The sequence below is a fragment of the Zonotrichia leucophrys genome, chromosome 6 (genome assembly GCF_028769735.1).
Source record: "Zonotrichia leucophrys gambelii isolate GWCS_2022_RI chromosome 6, RI_Zleu_2.0, whole genome shotgun sequence".
Taxonomy (NCBI): Eukaryota; Metazoa; Chordata; class Aves; order Passeriformes; family Passerellidae; genus Zonotrichia; species Zonotrichia leucophrys.
In genome coordinates, this window is record NC_088176.1 from 18,134,940 (window position 1) to 18,156,739 (window position 21,800).

The 21,800-nt window shown below is 41.2% G+C and overlaps 1 protein-coding gene across 1 annotated transcript; it reads left to right on the top strand.

Moving 5' to 3' along the window:
* The first annotated feature begins 7,068 nt into the window (after positions 1-7,068).
* RBP3 (retinol binding protein 3) lies at positions 7,069-21,534 on the top strand. The gene is made up of 4 exons (XM_064717048.1): positions 7,069-10,113; positions 16,216-16,406; positions 19,197-19,339; positions 21,171-21,534. The coding sequence occupies exons 1-4, from the start codon at positions 7,069-7,071 to the stop codon at positions 21,497-21,499; spliced, it is 3,708 nt and encodes a 1,235-aa protein (XP_064573118.1). The 3' UTR covers positions 21,500-21,534.
* The last annotated feature ends 266 nt before the right edge of the window (positions 21,535-21,800 follow it).

Genomic DNA, 21,800 nt, shown 5'->3' on the forward strand with positions numbered 1-21,800 from the left:
AATAGGAACATCCCCTTTTTCTGTCCTGTGTAAATCTGTACAATAGTGATGCTAATGAAGACCATTACAAACAAGGTTTGGAGCAGGGTATGGGGCTGGCTGTTGTTGCTGCTTGTTTTAAGGGAAAGTTGTCATTTAAAGAATGGCAATCTTTGTAAATAGCCTGCATTATATATCATGGCAAAGTGAATACTGGATTAAAATGTTGTGAGATTCAATGAACTATGCATTATCTGGTGACAGTGATACAATGTCAATGCCTTATTTCAAACCTTCTGTTTAATCAACTGTATTTAGGTCACAAACTAGAGGACTTTCAGTGGGGGTTTAGAATGTCCTGCAAATGTTTAACAGCTCTCGAAATCTAATTCTCTCAGTCATCTCTGACATTTTCAGCTTCAGTACAACTCAGTAAATGGAATGTTGTCTGCATGATAAAGTCAGGAATCTAAATCCAGGAAGCCTTTTCTCATATCAGTAATCTCAGAGGCTTTTACAGGCAAATTATTTGTTCCTGTAAGTGAAGATTTGCAGTATTCAAAACAGAAGAGACTCTCACTTATTTCATTCCCAAGTTTCCTTCTGTGGGTAGCAGGTGCCTTAGTCTCAGCTTTCTTATCCTCAATGTCCCTATTTTTACCCCTTTATGGCACACACTTGAATGATAAGAAGTGCAGCCTTCCGCTTCCAAGACACTGTTTCCTAGGAGGAGCAGCTGCCCTTATCGCCGCACAAAGATAAGGAGCCACTTTGACCTACTGCATATTCTTAGTATTTCTTTGCAAGAACATGCAGTCAAATGATGTCCAGCCTTAGAAGCTGTATCCTAAGAGCAGTGGGGGTTGGCAGAGCTCAGCACTTTTGAAAATGTCAGCTTAGGCTGCTTATTTAGAGGCCTAAATTTGTTGTTCAGAGTCTGGCATGAGGTTCTGATTTTGTAAAAATTTCTTCTTAGGAGAAACTCTATTTTGCATACAAAATTCTTTCACCCCTTAGAAGTCTGGGAAAAAATGGAAAACTTCTATCTATCTATCTATGTCCTATTACATTGCTGTATGAGAAATATACTATCATACTATCATTCTTCTGACTTCAGTTTTATTTTCACTAAACAAGGACACCATCTTTCCTGCAATTAAAGTAGACTTCCTTTGATGCTAATGGAGGTTGTGCCTGTAAAAGGACAAACTGTCTTAAACTGGTTGCAGGTGACAGGGGTAAGTTCTGTACAACAACACCATAGCGCACCTCACTTCTACTCCTTAACCACCTTACACACATCTACCTGAGAACCCTTTTGGACCAAATCCTTAACAGACTTTTCACCCATTCAAAAATGTGAAGAATATCGATGAGGCAAAAATCTAAACATTACCCTAACATATGGAAGCAACAGAATTTAAATTGATCCATCTGTTTTGAATTAGGACAGCCTGTAGGCAAGACGAATTCATTTAGCATGAACAGGTCAGCTTGAAATCCAATACACAGTTTATTTACTATTGTTAACCTAATACAGAGCAAATAGCAGGTGAGTGTGAGCAGGGCAGTTGTAATTCTATCAAGAACTGCTGGTTAGATCACAAACCATGAGCACAAAGCACGATTCACTAGAATTCTTGAACTGATTTATAGTCTTTTTCTTTAGAACTGGTCTGCAATTGGATCAGATCTGGGATCTGGGTCCATGCAAACTCCATACATCCCTAACTGCATGCCATTAACCTCTTAAACTTCCCACAGCAGTAATCCTTTTGCCACTGGCTTCTGTCATCTTACAGTCATCGTTATGTCTTCCTCCTGCCACAGCCCCCTGTATTGTCTCCCTCTTTTGTACCTCTCTGCTAAGCTCCTGACATTTTGCAAAACTTCTCTTAAGTGACAGAAACAACCAAACATGCACTTGGTTTGATCACACTAGAAGACTTATTCACCCTCGTGTCAATGTAATTGTAGCTAAGTGCCCTCCAGTCATCTAAACACAAGGTCCTAGTTATATTTTAACTTCACTGAATACAGGACTTTGTCCATAATTAAATGAAAAAAATGGGGAAGGGGAAAAACCTTCACAGAGAGAAATTCTCAAGAATCGAGGGAGGGTGGGGGGGTGTTACATTCTGAAGACAAACATTGGATGGGAAAAAATATACCCCAAACAATTTCTGGCTCAAAACCTCAGCTCCTAGCTGTGCTCACAGAATTCCGGAGAAGACCTACAGATCCCATCACAAAACTGGACTAGAAGTTGCTTTTATATTCAGTGAAAAAAATCAGTTGCGATTCCAGCCAGCTTTAATGATCATACACCCACTGGCTTAACATTTTGGTTGGCATGGTAGGAAAATGAAACATGAATCTTTCCATAGGGTAATGAACAGGGTCAAGATGAAATGAGAGCCCAGTAGTGACTACAGCTGCTGCTACCTTCAGCATGGCTGAAGTGCGTGTCAAATTGATGTTTGGCTTTACATTTAGCAGCTTGATTTATGTAGTTTTGCACATTTAATTTTAAATAATTGTTTGAGATCACTCAGGTTTCAAATGCTTTGGGATGCAAGAAGTCAGCCAAGTGGTCATGATGGCTCTAGAGAGTCTACAGGCTGTGAAGAACAGGTAAGCATCTTGCCCCTGCTTCAAGCTGGGCCCCACTGGACACTGAGAAAGCCCTCCCTCATGACTGGATTGTGAATGTTGACCAGCTATTAATGAGGAGCGGGTTGGGGCTTGTGCAGTGTTCAACAGATGCACAGTTAGAATGAAAACTTATTCATTTACCATAAACACAAGGCTGATGTCACAGCTGCACAGCTCAAGGGGCCATATATCAGCATGGGGGGCAGCAGTGCCAGGAGGAGCCATCAGAGCCTCAGACCCTCAGCAGAACCATCTGTGGGATCAGATCAGTTTGGGGGCAGAACCATCTGCAGGATCAGATCAGTCTGGGGGCAGACCCATCTGCAGGATTGGGATCGGTTTGGGGGCAGACCCCTCTGTGGGAATGGGATCGGTTTGGGGACAGCCAATGTTGATGGCCACCAAACAAAGCCTGCTGTGGGTGTCTGGACCTCTCACTGCTTCATATATAACCCCAGGATAGGAGGGCTTGATAGATATTTAATATTCAGTATTTATGATTGGCTAACTCTGCTTGGTGTAGTGAACATGTAAATCTATCCAAAATGTAGGATGCAGAGAATACAGAAAATATAATGCAAACACGTAATATACCAATTTTTCAGGGACTGCATGTTCAAAAGTATATTTCTGAAATAGGTCAGGTTGCATATTTGAAATGCATTTTCTTGATGACCTCCTGAATCTTCTGCTTATCTAGAATATAGTAGTTCATCAGTTCAGTGGAGCTATTCAATGTGAGTTTATCACAGCTGTGCTTCATAAACTGTGGTGACTCTCCACCTGCTCCTGGCTGAAATTAGAGAGATTTCAAAATGGGAATTCCCTTTTTCTACCTTCACTCAATCTTACATTAAATATATAAATCATCTTCTCATTCTCTTTCTTTTTCTTGACCACTGTAAAAACAGGGGGGAAGGGAAGGGAAGGGAAGGGAAGGGAAGGGAAGGGAAGGGAAGGGAAGGGAAGGGAAGGGAAGGGAAGGGAAGGGAAGGGAAGGGAAGGGAAGGGAAGGGAAGGGAAGGGAAGGGAAGGGAAGGGAAGGGAAGGGAAGGGAAGGGAAGGGAAGGGAAGGGAAGGGAAGGGAAGGGAAGGGAAGGGAAGGGAAGGGAAGGGAAGGGAAGGGAAGGGAATATTTACAAAAAATCAAAATCTAACACCTTTTGGATTTAAGTTTTTCTTATTATGAATGTAATCATAAACCAACTCAGAATGCTATTTTCATTACCATAAAATGGAAATATTTTCATATTTAAGTAATGTGAAAGAAAACTTCCAACTTCAATTTTAATCTATACAGGCTTGTATGGCATAAAAACTGGAAAACCTTAGGACAAAAATCCAACATTTCTTCTTTGGTATGGGAATTAGAAAGGAATCTGAGGGCGTTATTATTAATTCTTTTTATTTCTGAGGGGTCTACAAAGCCTACTCAGGAACAAGTTTTCCTTTGAACCAAACAGTACAAGAACAGAACAGAATAGACAGTCTCAGACCATACCTATGCAATCCAGTCATGCCTGTCACAGACAGCTATGAAGCTGTACTGACCCAGACTTGTACATCTATAAAAGGCAGTGAAGGTTTGTCTAGAAATACTTATTGAAGTCCTGGAAGCATTAAATATCTCATTAGCATAGTCCTGTGCTTGAGATAATAAATTCTGCCTCTCAGTATTTGGAAGCCAGCTATCACCTTTAAATTAATTCTTATTTATACATATAATTTGAAAAAATGGCTGCATTAAAGGCTTTACTAAAAGCAAAAGTAGTTTATCCCAACTTTTACCTTTATCCTGTTGGCATCTCTGCCAGTGAAAAAGGTGTTCTTGCTGCCACCTTCAGATGAGCCTCCTGCTACTGCGGCTTGTCAGTGACCAAATATCTGCATGAGTCTGATGAGGGAATGGTGGGAGCAGCTGCACACGAGAAATGGGGAATACTGGAGCAGAATATGGAATGCAAACACTATACAGCAAAACATTTAATCTTGTGCCTATGGAAGATTTTTAGCATGTGATCTGAGTAATGCAGACTCTGCAAGCAGACTAGTCTGGGACAGATAAAAAATACCTCTTTTCAGAGTATGTGGGAAATTCATACCCACAGGAAGTCAGAAAATGAAATACTTGTGGACAGATTTTAAAGGATCATAAAGTTTTATGAGTTATAAAAACTAAAACTAGGCCTTAGCTATTTAGTTCTGCTCAAAACTAAAATCAAAATAAGACTTTGGCTTGAATTATATTATAAATTAGAATAGATGGTAGAGTTACATTTTGGATTTGGTTATTCAGAGTTCAATGAACAGACTTGCATTAAACAACATATTTGATAAAAATTTAAGCTATATGTGCCTCAAAATGAGTAAGCAAATAGTCATTCTCCAAATCTTAAGGAATTCACACCACACAGAAAGGATTCTTAACTTCTAACACCATCTGTAAAGAATTACCAAGGTAGCAGCGAAAGTTACATGTCACATTGAATTCAGAAATCCATACTGAATATTCATATTGAATTTCAATGGAAATAGATTACTGAACAGATCCAGTGAGGAAAAATAATTTTTTCCACTGTCCTAGCATTTTAAATTGTGCATGTTGAAAAAAATCCTTAATTTTACATTTACATTATGAAGCTGTTTTTTGGGGTTTTTTTCATGTGGCAGCAATAAAGTACATGAGAATAAATGTGCTTAACTTGAGAGATAAATTGAGCTGTGGGGTTTTGCCTTATCTAATCACAATACTGTATATATTTCTCAGTATTTTTGCTTCATAAGAAGCTCAGCTACCGTTTCCAGCACTTCTGATATGAAAATCTTTATAGACTGTGATAAAAGGCAAAATAAATGTCAGGAAAATAGAGAAGAGTATTTTTTCTTATCTTACAATAATATTATATAGAAATTACAGGCAGGAAAGTGCCATTTTGTGATCTTTAACCTCTATATAAGGCCTCACTGAAGAAGAATATTGTTCATAACTGGAAATACTTCCTTAAATGCTACGGAAAAAATTGTCATATAAAGAGTTTAGCAGTGATAGATAGACCTCATTTAGGTATGGAAGGCAGAGCTAATATCTGCCACACTGATTAAAAATACTCCATTGCTGTTCTGTTCTTGTCTCCTTTCTGACTATTGTCTTCATGGCAATTCATCCATGTCTGTTACATTCTGAGTAAGACGAGGTGACTGTCAGCACCTTGTATGTAACATCTGTGACATCCTTTGCACAGAAAGTTGAAAGCTGTGAGTGGCAGGCTTCATTCAGGACACTCACACACCAACAGAGTGCATCCAGCCAGGCTCAGACCATCTTTGGACTCCTCCCTCCACATGCATTCATATGTAGCAACATTTTGACAGAGTACAGAAACATGCTCTTCCCAGATTTCAGAGTCTATTCTTGTGGCTACCTCCAGCAAAGAGAGTGGCTGGGATGGCTATTCATTTCAAACTTGAAGCCAGGAATCCGTTCCTGTATATCTCTGTCATGTCACACTGGAGCTCAGAGTGGTACAGCCTGCATGCTGCATATTCTGATCCTCTTTCAAACTCTTAATACAATAGGGTCTCAAATACATTGTGAGCAGAAGAAAACAACCCCCCACATTCTATTTTGGTATGTTGAGCCTGAAGTCTATTGGCTGGGAGCTGTCATCAGACATGACCATATGTTACCCAACGGTATTACAAGTAAATCCTAATTGAGTGCAAATTGTGAAGATTAAAGTCATCTCAGATTTAGCTGTATTATGTTGAGGCAAATGTGTTTCAAAGTCCTGTTTAAAATGCTGGCAATTCTCAGCACAGAAATTAAAAGGCTGTCATTACCTTGGATTTTATGAGCTGTGCTAAATGTCTGGAGTTCCTTGTTTGGAACCCTTAGTCATAGAATGTATGAACAGTCCTTTGCAGCTCTGACTAAAAAACACCAAAGACAATGTATTGTCAACAACTGTTGAAAGAATATTAAATATTGATACAACTTAGTCAGTGAAGAATCTCCTGGTATAAGCTCTTCATAAATAATGGTAAAAGGCAGGATCATTGCTGTTCTAACTGTGGTAAAAATCAGTATTGCATTTAAGCTACCCACTTTCAGGATAAGCCAGGACCAGTTTGCAACAGGCAGTACACTACCTTTTGGAAACAATTTACTGCTATAAAGATCTTCCTTGATGATTGGAGTTCATTACTGTTTCATAAGAGGCCTGTGAAGTAGCAAGGAGCTGAACTTCATCTATTGGTGCACTTTGGATGATGCACTACATTTTAATAAGATTAAAGGTTTAATGCAGATAAAAGATCTGTTCAGTGCACCTGGATTCAACACAGGGATTTCAGTGTGATTCAGTCATTGGGGAGCTATGTTCATCCTGACCGATAAGAGCTTCTGACTTCTTTTCTATTCTGTACAACGACAAAATGACCAGGACACATTTCTTGCTGTTTTCAGCACTGATCATATGCAGCATACCTGCTGAGGAAATCTTTCAGCCAACTCTAGTGCTGGACATGGCTAAAGTCCTTCTGGACAATTACTGCTATCCTGAAAACCTAGTGGGAATGCAAGAAGCCATTGAACAAGCAATCAAGAGTGGAGAGATCCTGGACATCTCAGATCCAAAACTGCTGGCCAGCGTCCTGACAGCTGGAGTGCAGGGTGCTCTGAATGACCCGAGACTGGTGATTTCCTACGAGCCATTGCCACATGCAGTTCCCAAACAAGAAGCTGAAGGTTCCCCTACCCGTGAGCAACTCCTGAGTCTTATTGAGCATGTGATCATGTATGACAAGCTGGAAGGCAATGTTGGCTACCTGAGGATTGATTATATCATAGGAGAGGAAGTTGTGCAGAAAGTTGGAGCTTTTCTGGTGGACAAGGTCTGGAAGACACTGATAGACACATCTGCCCTGGTGATAGATCTTCGTCACAGCACTGGGGGACAGATTTCTGGCCTCCCCTTCATCATCTCATACTTACATGAACAAGACAAGAGACTGCATGTTGAGACTGTATACAATCGTCCCTCCAACACCACCACAGAGATATGGACACTGCCAAAGGTGTTGGGAGAGAGGTACAGCAAAGACAAGGATGTCATTGTTCTGATCAGCCATCACACCACAGGAGTGGCTGAAGATGTGGCTTACATCCTCAAGCACATGAACAGAGCCATCACTGTTGGAGAGAAGACAGCCGGGGGCTCACTGGACATCCAGAAGCTGCGTATTGGTCCTTCCAATTTCTATATGATGGTTCCTGTGTCACGATCTGTGAGCCCCTTGAGTGGGGGTGGACAGAGCTGGGAAGTGAGTGGGGTGATGCCATGTGTGGCTACTGAGGCTGAGCAAGCCTTGCAGAAATCCTTGGATATCCTGGCAGTGCGCAGAGCAGTGCCTGGCACCATTAGTCACCTCAAAAACATATTAAAGGACAATTACAGCTTAGTGGAGAGAGTGCCTGCTCTGCTGCGGCGCCTGGCTGCCTCTGACTTCTCTTCTGTGCAGTCATCTGAGGACTTGGCCACCAAACTCAACACTGAGTTGCAGGCCTTATCTGACGACCCCCGCCTGATGGTCCGAGTCATGATGCCAGGTGAAGCTTCTGATTCCCCAGCTGAGAAGCCAGTTGGAATGGCAGCTGACTTACCTGACAATGAGCAGCTGCTGCATGCCTTGGTGGATACCGTCTTCAAGGTGTCAGTGTTGCCAGGCAATATTGGCTACATGCGCTTTGATGAATTTGCAGATGCCTCTGTGCTTGTAAAGCTGGGGCCTTACATTGTACACAAAGTGTGGGAACCCCTTCAAAACACAGAGAACTTGATCATGGACCTACGTTACAACATTGGAGGCCCTTCCTCCTCTGCTGTGCCTGTGCTACTCTCCTATTTTCAGGATCCTGCTGCTGGTCCTGTCCATCTCTTCACAACATATGACAGACGCACCAACCGTACCCAGGAGCACAACAGCCAGGCAGAACTGCTGGGCCAGTCCTATGGGGCCAAGCGTGGCATCTACCTGCTCACCAGCCACCACACTGCTACCGCTGCTGAGGAATTTGCTTACCTCATGCAGTCCCTGGGCCGAGCCACGCTGGTCGGGGAGATCACAGCAGGAAGCCTCTCACACACCCGGACCTTCCCTCTGCTGCAGCCCGGGCCGGGAATAACCCGCGGCCTGACTATCACAGTTCCTGTTATCACCTTCATTGACAACCACGGGGAAAGCTGGATGGGTGGAGGAGTTGTTCCTGATGCCATAGTGCTGGCTGAGGATGCACTGGAGAAGGCTGAAGAAGTGCTGGCCTTCCACAAGAACATGGGAGTGCTTCTGGAGGGTACCGGGCAGCTCCTGGAGGCTCACTATGCCATTCCAGAGGTGGCTGCTAAGGCCAGTGCTATGCTCAGCATCAAACGGGCCCAAGGAGGTTATAGATCAGCTATAGACCCCGAGACTTTGGCTTCCCAGCTCACCAGTGACTTGCAGGAGGCCTCTGGAGACCACCGGCTTCACGTCTTCCACAGCCATGTGGAACCAACACCAGAAGAGCAGCTTCCCAATGTGATTCCCAGCCCTGAAGAGCTGAGCTACATCATTGAGGCCCTCTTCAAAATTGAGGTATTGCCAGGGAACCTGGGTTACCTTCGCTTTGATATGATGGCTGAGGCAGAAACGGTGAAGGCCATTGGGCCACAACTGTTGCAGATGGTATGGAACAAGCTGGTGGACACGGATGCCATGATCATTGACATGAGGTACAACACAGGTGGCTACTCCACTGCCATCCCAATACTTTGCTCCTACTTCTTTGACCCCGAGCCTCGGAAACACCTCTACACTGTCTTTGATCGTAGTACCTCCCACAGCACAGAGGTGTGGACTCTCCCTCAGCTCGCTGGCAAGAGATATGGCTCCCTCAAGGACATCTACATCCTAACAAGCCACATGAGTGGCTCAGCAGCTGAAGCTTTCACTCGCTCTATGAAGGACCTGCACCGGGCCACTGTTGTCGGTGAGCCCACAGTTGGCGGATCCCTCTCGGTGGGCATTTATCGTGTTGGGAACAGCTCCCTGTATGCCTCCATCCCCAGCCAAGTGGTGCTCAGCCCGGTCACTGGAAAAGTATGGAGTGTGTCTGGGGTGGAGCCACACATCACCATTCAGGCCAGCGAAGCCATGGCTGTAGCTCAGCACATTGCCAACCTGCGTGCCCAGGTGCCACAGGTACTGCAAACTGTGGGCAAGCTTGTGGCAGATAATTATGCCTTTGTGGACATTGGGTCTGTTATAGCATCCAACCTCACAAAGAACATCAACAAAGACAATAAAAGGATCAATACAGAGGAAGAATTTGCTGGGAAGGTGACTGCCATCTTACAAGCTCTTTCTGATGATGAACACCTGAAATTACTCTACATCCCTGAACATGCCAAGGACAGCATCCCAGGGTTCATGCCAAAACAGGTACAGCTCTCTCATACTCAGCTATAGAGATGGCAGCTGGAATGGGAGCGTTAAGTCAGATACCTTATCTTTTTTCTAGCCCAAACCACAAATCTACCCAGATTTATCTGTACCCAGAGGAGAGGCCAATGCCTGAGTAGGTTTTGTGGGCTGAGCTGCCTCTGACACTTAGAGGAGTAGCTTGGGGAATTAGATGGTAGTTCTGGATGCATAGATTTTTGAAACAGCCTTCAGGCTGTGAATTTCAGTTCCTATATCCTACAAGCAAAAATGTAGAGTTTCAGAGTTAGAGGTAAGATATCTCATTGTTTCTGTGATCCCTCCTCTTTCAGTGATGCCGCTTTTTCACGTGTAATTAATTCAGAAACCCTCTGGTTTCAAACCCAGGTTGTAATTTGAGGGAAGTTTAGTTGGACTAGAGTAAATGCATACAACTCACTAAACATGCAGCCATGTGCTCTTTGATGGACCTCTCTATATAAAATTGTAGCAGCTGACATCTATTACACCACAATAATCAGCAACTCCTTTGATAGTGGCAGTGGAAAGTTGTTCTAATTGTATCTCATGCTCAGCATCCGACAGTTTCCCAGTGACCTAGAAATATTTTGAAAGAAGTATCTGGGTGGAAGTTAGGTGACCCCAGGGAGAAATTGATTTTTAATAATCTACTTTTGCCCTTGCTGTGTGGTTTGCATAACAGTCTGTGCTTTGTTCTGAGCCTGAGTGTTTATACACTGGTCTGCCTTGGCAATCTTTCTTATTCATTGTTGTGCTGGAGGGAGCTCCCAGGAGCACTTGTTAAAATTCCATCTTCAAATTAAATAGAGGGTTAGGATAACCTGATCCCTTTCTTGGATGGAGTTAGCTGCTTTCTGGCTACTGCACTAGCAGGGCTATCAGAGACGTATTTTCTCCAGGGACTCATAAAATTACTTTTGAAGAGAATGCATTTGCCTTTGCAATGAACCAGAGTAGACCAAGTGTCAGGTAACTATTAAATGTTTCCTGGGGGAGGAAATCCGTGGACTTCCACACTCTGAAATTTTTGGCATGCATTTAAAGTGGCCATGACCTTTGTGGTATTATCACAAATACTATGGTAAAGGACAAAATCTAAGAATTGCCAGGGATGGATATGTTTTTTTCAAGTTTGTTATCCAAGAGATGCTGGCCCCATTCTTGCCTCTAAGATTAAATAGAAATAATGAATTAAAGGAGTTTTCTATTCCAGCACTCTCCTTCTTAACTTGGTTGTGTGAAGAAAACATCACTCTAAAGATATTTCAATGCTTTTGACTAGAGTCAAAGCAGAGTTCCATGCTCAGTTATTATCAACATACCAGTAGTGCCACATCATAATTTCTCCCTATTCTACAGCATGGAAAAATCCTGTAAATTAGTCACTGCGTTTATTGAACGTTGGTAATGAATACTCTTGGTGGTTTTCACTTGTTCAGATCTTACTTTATTCAGACCTTAAACGTCAAGAACATGACAGAGGGGACAAGTATCTTATTTGTCACATGACATAAAATTCTGATCCTGATAGAGCTAGTGAAGAAATGCCATTATGTTATTCAATGCCTCTGTTTTACCATAGTTCTTTGTCAAGCAAAATGACTAGGAGAGGTCAGGAACAGATCTATTAGAAGGATATCACATCAGTGTGGATGAAAATTAGGACAAATGTGAAATTTCTTTAAGGTGAAACAATATATAAAGAGCAGAGAATCACATCCCTTATGAGACTACAATGGTTTCCAGAGGCAGAAGCATTCCTTCATACTGCTGGAGGAAATGGGGAGTCAGACAAGAGAGCATTAAGATGTTAACGAAGACACTGAAGTCATTAAAGGATTTTCCTTGAGATGGAGGTAAAAGAAAATTCTCCCATTCTACAGAGTCCTGGGCAGCAAGAGTACCTTCATCTCCTGTTTTGTTTTTGCAGCCATAAGAGGAATGCTTTCTGTGGAACATTTCAGAATACCCCAGAGAGCAAATACCTTTAGAGTACAGTGAAGCATATATGATGGCACTGCCTGCATTTGTAAATTAAAAAAAAAATTTAATTCAGCAGCTCGATACATGGACATAGTGGCTCTCTTGATCTATATCACATTATTCCTTAAAAACCCAAGAGCTAGTTTTTCTCTTGTGCTACCTAGCTTCCAAACCACCCTCTCCCTTGACAGTGGAATTTTACTGTTAATGACCTTGATGGTGAAGCAGATCCAACACAATTAACACAGTGATGATGAATAACTACAGGAAGGATGGGATGGGATGTAGGAGACAGACAAGTGAAATGCATGCAGACCTGTGCATCTGCTGCACTAGAATAGCTGCTGAAGCATAGTACAAAGGAGTGAATATGTCTCCTCTAAGCAGCAGCAAGGTCACTGCTAGTCAGAGCTGTCAGCTGCATAAATGCCACTTTGCAAAGTCAGAGTTCCTTGAGACAAATTTTGTCTATATTTTTTGTGATCCAGAAAATAACATTTTTCTTATAAGTCACAGCTCTGTAAACTTGCTGACCTGCAGCTTAATAATCCTTGCTTCTTATTCTTCTGTCTCTCTCTCCCTCTATAGTCAAACCTTCCTCTACATACTGAAACATTTGTGTTTGTGACTGTCTACCTATGGAAGAACTGCTGCCTGATTTTAGCATAAGGTTTATGTCCATTTTAAATCATGAGGAGTCTCCCTGAGTAATTATTTTGGGCCATTCTTAATAACCAAATACTATTAGGGCCGTCTTTACACCTAACAGAATTTTTGTAATGACAATTCCGATAAACAGCTGAAAATGATCAGAATATCACACAAAAACTAATATCAGAATAAAAGGCAAAAAATCAAATACTAATCCTTTGTAAAGAGAGATTTTTCTTGCATTTCAAGTCCTTCTGTTTCCAGATGATTAATATTTATATATAGGAGGGTATTGCACTTGCTGAAGGAGGCAAGAGTTAGAGATGTTTCACCAGAAAGAAGTACAGTTTATATCTATCCCTTCATTAATGAGTGAAATCAAAATGGACAGCCTTCAAGTGTCAAAATAAATAATCAAATTCCTACATCTGTTGCTAAAAAGTGGAAAAAGAATTGTTGTAGGCCCATCTGATGTTGATTTATATCAACAAAATCATAGTAAAGACAATGGTACTATGCAAGTTCATGCAAGAGAAAAATACCTCATAACTCTCATTGGCTTCACCTTTTGCAATCTTTGCTTGCTTGTTCTGGGGTGATAGTTGTTCACTGCACAAATCTGGGAGAAAAGTAGCTTGTTTAGGGGGAGTCCTGTAAAAATGTAAATGGGTTCTTTAGAGTTCATAACCTGAGCACAAGTCAATAGGGTCAAGCTGTTGCAGTAAATACTTAACATCATCAAATTGGAATGGATAAGGAAGAATATAATTAGGAAGACATGAAATCTTTTGCTACATTTAGCTCTAAAGAAAATTCATCTAGAGTATAATATGTAAGGTTTTGGGCAATGGTTTTCTGGAAAGATGTGGCTCATGTATGGAGACAGAAGAAAAGAGGGGCAGGAGTAAAGAGAGTAATTAATAAAAGTAGCCTTCAAAAAGTTTAAAATATTTGAGTTGTTTATTCCAGAGAGAAGAAAACTGAGAGGACACATGAAAACAGTCTTGAGATACGTAAGAGACTGTTTCAAATATGAAAAGAATAATCTCTTCCCATGTCCATAGTAAATAGGCCAAGAAGCAATGCACTTAAACAGCACAAAGTTACAACTTAGACTGTTTACACTAGATCTTAAAAACATCTTTCTAATAGTAAGGCTGGTGACGTACTAGGGTGGATTGCCTGGAAATCACCCAGTAAAATGTGTGTTGTTACGAGCAAGTGAGAAGGAGCTGTCAGGGCTAGAGCTGAGCCTGCTCAGGCCTTGAGCTGGGGGCCTGATGAACAGTTCCATTCCAGCCTGTGAGGGTACACAAGGAACCCAAATGTTCTGAGAAAAGTGCAGCCCTGCCACTCAGCCCTCCTGATCTCATGGTTCTTAAACTAATCTCAGGGTTTGCAATGGTATTGCAAGGGTTTTTGCTGATAATATTTTAACAGCCAGCAGTTGACAGCACGAGCATCCATAATGGAAGTCAGAGTTATCTTACATTGGTCAGCACAAAAATAGCTATGGAAAAACAGGTTCCATCTAAATATAAAAAACAAGGGAGATATGAAAAGAAAGAAAAGAGAGAAGAGAGGCACATTTAGAAAAGTGGTTTGCCAATGTCTGGGGTTTGTGTCAGAATCAGGGATCAAACTCCATGCACAAGTCCTAAGGCAGAATTCTAAGGTCCTATTTTGTGTGACATCATGTGTTTTACTTACACCACTCACCTGTGAAAGGGGTCTGCAGAATAGGACTGCAGACCCTTAGAGTGTTAATGAAAAAACATTTCTCCTTGACTTAAAGTGGAGTTAGCTTGGAGGTCCTTTAGAGTAGCCACATTGCTTATAGTGTGCACCTGAGGGTTGATATTTAACAACAAGTCATTTGTATGTAAACACTGTCTGTCTGAGCAGCAGATCTTACTTTCAGCTGCATCCTGTCCCAGCTTGTCCTTGGCCAGCAAACAGAGCCCTGCCTTCCAAAGGAGAGTGTGTGGTTCCATCTTGAAGCTTGATTTACCTCCTTAGGTACCATTTACCTCCTTACTGGCATGTGGCCCACGTGGCAGTGTCATGAACCTGCAGTTTTGCAGGGCAGTAACTCTCTAATATCAGTCACTGGCTCCTCACCTCTTTTGCTGAAAGATTCCCTGGCACCCCAAAAGTACATTCTGAGAGCTTTTCATCTGATTTCCAGTCTTCAAACTTTTAGAATAGATACATTTTCATGCCTTTTCTTGCAGCCATGAAGAGCTTTCATTTAGGTCCTTGCACATTTATTTCACCCCATTAGACCTGGGGTGAGCAACCTTCCCACCTTGAAATTTATAATGAATGTATCAAAAGTGAAATTCTCATGAAAAAAAAATGTGATGCATCACAGTAAAAGAACAAGTAGAGAAAAAATTTATCAGATAGTTATTACTCTTAACAAGTTTATGGGTATGCATTTAGCAGTTATCACTGGAGACAGAGATAAAACATTTGTGTGTTCAGTTAAATATAATTAGAAGTGGCTGAGATTAACAGATCAGTTTTATTTGTAGATGTTACTAATGAGTGATGTTTTTATTTTCCTCCTTGGGGAGGACCAGTATCTCTGAACTGGCATCTCAGACATAGGTTCTGTCAGAACAATCAATGCATGCTGGATCTATTTTTCAAAACTGTGATTAGTTAATCAAAGTACAGTGGGCAGATCAGGTATTACTGATTATCCATTTTCAGATACTGCATACAAATAAAAGTTCAGCAATAGGAGCTGGCTGTGTCTCTATGCATATAGGGGTTACTAGGAGAACTTTATTGTTTGGCTACACGTTGCTACTAAAAAATGTCTGCTCTTTAATAACATAAGCTAAGCAAAATTAAATAAACCACAATCTAACACGTGAGGCTCCAGGCACATGGCCACCACACAAGAGATTTAACATATCTGCTTCATGAGCATCCTAGCACATGCCCCGCACATCAGGCTCCTCTCTCTCACAGGGACTGGTCACTAAGAGGGGCTGGGCCACTCGCACCTGCAGCCAGCAGCTGTTTGTGAGGCCAACCAAGAGATTGTGGAAGTCCCAGGTGCTGAGTTTAGAAACAACTCTAAAGGCAACATGTGGGCTTGGATGGCAGGCCTGGGATCTGTGCTGCAGGCTGGGATTGTTCTTGCAGCCTCTTTGCTTCAAGGAAATTCTTATATTTTTGAAAAATAAACTGAGCTCTGGGATATAGGAGCCTGATCCAGATTCTGGGTGTTATTGATAAAACTTATACTGCGCAAAAATTCATCAGCAATGCTAACCTATGTTTAGTGTGCAAATATATTGTAAAATTTATTAGGATTTTCAAAGTTGGTCACATTCCTCACACATATCCCACCTGGATTAAACACAACCCACATAATTTTGTGTCAAGCTAGTGCCAGCAAATGATTTGTTTTGTTTTTCTGTACTCTTTCAGATCCCTCCACCAGAAGTATTTGAAGATTTGATTAAATTTTCATTCCACACAAATGTATTTGAAAACAACATCGGCTATCTGAGATTTGATATGTTTGGAGACAGTGAACTTCTAACCCAGGTGTCTGACCTAATGATAGAGCATGTTTGGAAGAAGATTGTTCACACAGATGCATTAATCATAGACATGAGGTAAACCTTTGAATGGCAAATAACCAAAGCTCTTTCAAAGCAGCATTTTATTTGTAACAGTGAATTAGCTTTACATGGCTTGCTGTCCTGTTTACAGACTAACATTGCTAGGATTGAATGAGAAAAGGAAAACAGCCAAGGAAAATAATAACAGTCTGGAAGTATATCTCAAGATAAGTTGTATTATCACTTGAGATGTTTAGAACTAAATAGGCAAATTTAGGGAATAGTTTGCAGAATGCAAATCTGGACCTTACATGTGTTTTATTTCTCTAATCTAACTCTCCATGTGCCATATATATATATATATATATTTAAATAAATCTTTTACTTCATGTAGTGGCCCAGTGATTCAACAGTCAAAAAGACAGACCCCATTTAAGGCTGTGGCCTTTAATTTAATTTAATTTAATTTAATTTGCCGTATCTGCAGTGCTAAATAGTTCTGGGCAATCAGGTCTGTCCAGAACAGGCCCTGTGCACGGAGGAACTCAGAGGTCCTGCAACCCTCCTGAGCCCTGCTGCATCAAGCTGCAGCATCGTGCACCTTCTCTCTGCTTAGAATTCTGCTGGACACTCCAGTGTGTCAACAATGCTCCAAATCTCATGAGCCATAAGATGTCATCCATTTGTCACCAGCTATCAAAGCAGATTGATATAAAAATGTACATTAATATAAAAAGGTACATTTCCTACACAATATTTAGGGAAGTAATTCCCTTGTTGTGGTCCAGAGCTAATGTGTGTGAGCCCAGAACATTACAAGTATAAACCAAAGGGAGACTTTGTAAGAACTTGGTTTTAATGTTAGAACCACTTGCATCTATTGTTATCACAGGGCTCTTAATATTTGGTAATCTTCTTAATATTCTTGTGGGATTTTCAGCATAGGGCAGAAAAGTTAAGCACAGTGATGAGAGCAGAGATAGAGATCTCACTGTGTGAACACAGAATAGGCAAGGTAGTGATCAACATAACATACCCATGACTGTGTTTGAATTCAGCAAAAGCACCACCATCTTCCACTAGACTTGAGATAGCATTGGGACTTTCCTCTTTCTTGCCCCACTTTTCTCCCAAACTGAAACTTTCAGGGCTGAGAGCACTGAAACAGCAAATATGAAATCACATCTCAGGTACCAAATGGCATCATTATAGCTCTTGTCATGTGTTGTTTGGTTTTGATTTATTCTTTTACTATTTAATGAATTTTCAGTCCTTTGAATGCACATAAAAGACCCAGTCTCTGAAGGCATATAAAACCCTAAAAAATCCTTCTGAAATTTTCTGTTAGCCAATCTTATAATTTTAAGACTGATGATTTAAATTTTGCATGGGATTAACTGTAATGAATAATGTTTCTCATTTTACAAGTTGCCCTCCCTGAAACAGCTGGGTCACTCATGAACTTCATATTTGGATAATTTCAATTTTGCATGGGATTAACCATAATTCATATAATGTCTCTCACCTTGATATTCCCCTTTCACAGAACAGCTGTGCTAGTAACGAACTTCATCTTTTTAACCCTCTCAGCATTGATAGGAGACACTGATAAACTAAAAGGCCTCCCTAAGGTCACACAAGACATCTGTAAGAAGGAGTACTAGCATCCTAGAGTTAAGTTAAAACTCTGGAACCTGCTCAGTCATTATTACTGACTGAAGTGTCACTGTCTGCAAAAGGAGTGTTCCAGCACTGCCCGGCCTGCCACCCCCTGCAGCACTGGTGGCACCTGTGTGAGCTGGGCCCTGCTGGGCTGTGCTGGCTCTGCTGGGCTGGGCAGCAGCAGCACCGCTATCACGGCACCACTGGGGACACGCTGGAGACGGCTCTTGAACTTCCAGCCAGTCACACTGTCAGTCATACAGCTCCCAAATGCTGAAGAATAACGACTTCACTCTTCAGAACAAAGGCATCCTGGATTGTTGGATCCTTTCCTGGAGGTGAAAAGTCATAGCCATATATTGAACTGAATAAAGTCATTTTTCAGCAGGTTTTTGCTGGAATGCCTGTGCTGGGTATTCCTAAAATCACCTACAGGAAAGCACTGAATCCACACTATCAGTAAATAGAGTACCAACATTTCTAGAGCTCTATGTGCTCTAGTATTAGTGAAAAGTCACAAGCAAAAATGTTTTGGTAGTTAATAGTGTGTGTTCATAGCAGGAGTTCTCCAATGACAGGCTCTTCAGTAAAATTAATCTTCAGAGACTGCTATGGAACTGAACTGCAACCAAAGTTTTCAATTATGAGTGTGCTAAATGAAGTAACTAACACAATCTTTAGGCACCAAAAAAATGACCTAATTAAAACCAGTAAGTTTTCTCATTTTGTGTAGCAAAAATAAGAACATAACGGTTGTACAAACATACATTGCTTTCATTGGAATCTACTTTTATGTATTAGGGCTTAGGTATTGCTGCCTTGTCAGGAACAGAATAGGTTACCCAGAGGAGAATAACAAGAATCTGATGTTTCTCTGCAGATCCATAGTCTTTGCTTACTTTCTGATTTTTTCTAGGTAACATCAAGAAAAAAAATAGACTTTTAAGTTTTGTGTTTGCTTTGGAAGTTAGTTGTGGGCAATAACAGTCTGACACTTTTAGACAGGATTTTGCTTATCTGATAGACATGCAAATGCTGGTAGGGGAGAATGACTATAAATATATCAAAATGTAGCCATAAGCCTTTTTGAGACTGATATTAAGGAACAATACTTGGAAGGGAGATTTACTGCCTGACACAAATTTTTACTTGTTTCCTTAAATATGTTTAATTTTTGAAAAGGTACAATATTGGAGGCTCCACTACACCCATTGCAATCCTATGCTCATATTTCTTTGATGAAGGACACCCAATTCTCTTGGACAAAGTTTATGACAGACCCAGTGACTCTGTAAAGGAAATATGGACCCAGCCTCAGCTCAAAGGTAAATGACAATTTCTTTTCAGTATAGCTTTTCATTTCAGATGTCTCTCCTTGTAATTTTAAAGTGAGCCATTAAATCATGTAACTTAGCTGGTGGAAGCACCTGCCATGATCAGCTCAAGCTGTGTAAAGAATGTAGAAACAAAAAATGTCCATTTCACCCATGTCACTCAATGCCATCTACAAATAAACAATTTATCACTCCTTGAAATGGGGTATGTAACACACAGAGGTCTGTAAATTGGTCCTCAGAAGTTTAGCCAAATACTGTGTACAGCAGATGTAACTTGTTGCTTTTAAAAGTTGCTAAAATTAAAAATTAATCCAGTGTTGCCTGGACCTCTAGTAAGGTCTCTTCCAACACTCCCATACAGTTTTATACATTGTCCCTACCACCTACCTGTGTCATCCTCTACATCAGTAGATGAAAGCACCATAATACCCCAGTTTGTCCAGACAAGAGAAAGAAAAACACTAAATTTTGTACATCTGGGTGAGTGTGAAGCATTTGGCAATGAGTCACACACACCCTACACATACCCTGCCCCAGTTTGTGGAAGCTGAAAGGATGCTGCAACATGCAGAAACAGAGCTCTTCAGTGCTCATAGGCTGCAGTTAGAGTGCTAAGAAGCCTAAAACATGGGGGTTAATTATTTCCCCCTCTTAAGCTAAGACAGCAGCAAAAAAGTTAATGGTGTGTGCAGTTGTTGGCCTGGATCTTGGTGAAATGGTTAAATTCTATCCCAGTCTGCAGGGCCCATCTATTTTCCCAGGCAGTCAGAGGTGGTTTGTGCTTAGGGATATGATTTCTATGGACACACTCCAGTTCTCATCAAAGAGAACTGGCAGACTCATATTAACTTCAAAGGACCTGGATTTGGTCCTGTATTATATAGATCTACTGTGAAAAGAGTATTTTAATGGTTATTATGTTTATAGTGAAATGAGAAGACAAAAGATGGTGTGAAAATTAATTACCATGCTGTTGGGCCCCTCTCTTAGAATTTAGCATGAGAATTATATGTCATACTATTACTTACTCATAAATTGACATTTTTAGAGCAGTTTACTTTTCAAGCTATCAAGTCCTAGTTGTTACCCACTGGTCACCTTTTAAAAAAAACTAAACTATCAAAAAGTATCTAGCATGTTCAGATATATTGAAAATAAGTTTCAAAGCCCTTCCTATTCCTGTCAGCTGTTTTATGTAAAAAAATTAGATACTTGGCTCAGACCCTAATAATAAAGGGGTATTTGTTGAAGGGTTTGGGACAAAGGTCATGTATAGCATCCATTTACAAGCTATAAAAAAACTGTGGGAAACCACTGTAATTGTAATTTCATAAAATAATGCCTGCACAGTTGCAGGCCAAGCTCTATGACAGTCATGTTCCTAGAGCAGGGATGAGGGTGAAACTGAAGATGCTTCTGGATGAGTTTTGACTACTCCTGCTGCAATGGTGAAAAACGTCATTTTTCTCACATGTCTATTCTGCTATTCTGATGAGATGTGGAGCTCCTGTAAAAGTCAAAGCCACAGAAGAGATAACAGTAGTAATGATGAGCTGGCTTTTCTCTTCATGGAGCTCATAGCCAGAAGCTGATGGAACATGAGCACCACATAGGGTGACAGCCTTTTATACAACATATAGTCTGGGCTAGTGTTGAAAGTACTTTAATACTATCATAAGCACAAAGTAAATTTCCAAACTGCTTGGGTTGTTAATAGCAGGTAGGGAGCAAATCTTCTATCTTGGCTTCTCTTTGCTCTACTCTACAAATAAATCTCTGAAAATAAATCCATTTCTGATGGGTTTTTCCTACCTTACAGGGGAGAGGTACGGCTCTCAGAAGGGGCTGGTGATCCTTACCAGTGCTGTGACAGCTGGGGCTGCTGAAGAGTTTGTGCACATAATGAAGAGACTGAGCAGAGCTCTCATCATTGGGGAGCAGACGAGTGGTGGCTGCCATTCCCCACAGACATATCAGGTAGATGAAACCAACTTCTACATTGTCATCCCCACCTCCAGATCAGTCATCTCTGCAGACAGCCCCTCTTGGGAGGGGAAAGGAGTCCTTCCTCACATAGAAACACCAGCTGAAACAGCACTCATCAAAGCAAAGGAGATGCTCAGTGCTCACCTACACAGCTCTAGATAGCACAGTGGAGGAACACATCCCTACTTCTTATGAAAAGAAAGCTAGCTACCCAAACGTAAACCCTAGAAAGAAGTGGGAGCTCCGTTTCAGCCTCTACGGTCAGTGACTGGGTCCCTGTACATAGCTCAAGTGACTCCTGCCAACATGCTGGCATTTTTCCCCACTCTGTGCAACCCAGCTCTTTCTCTGTGTGATTGGAATACTTGAATAATTCACTGCGGTTTCTGGATTCCTCTCCTGTAGTCAAACATAAATGTTCAGTGTGTAAGTTTTTTGAAGTGCAGTTACCAATTACAGATCT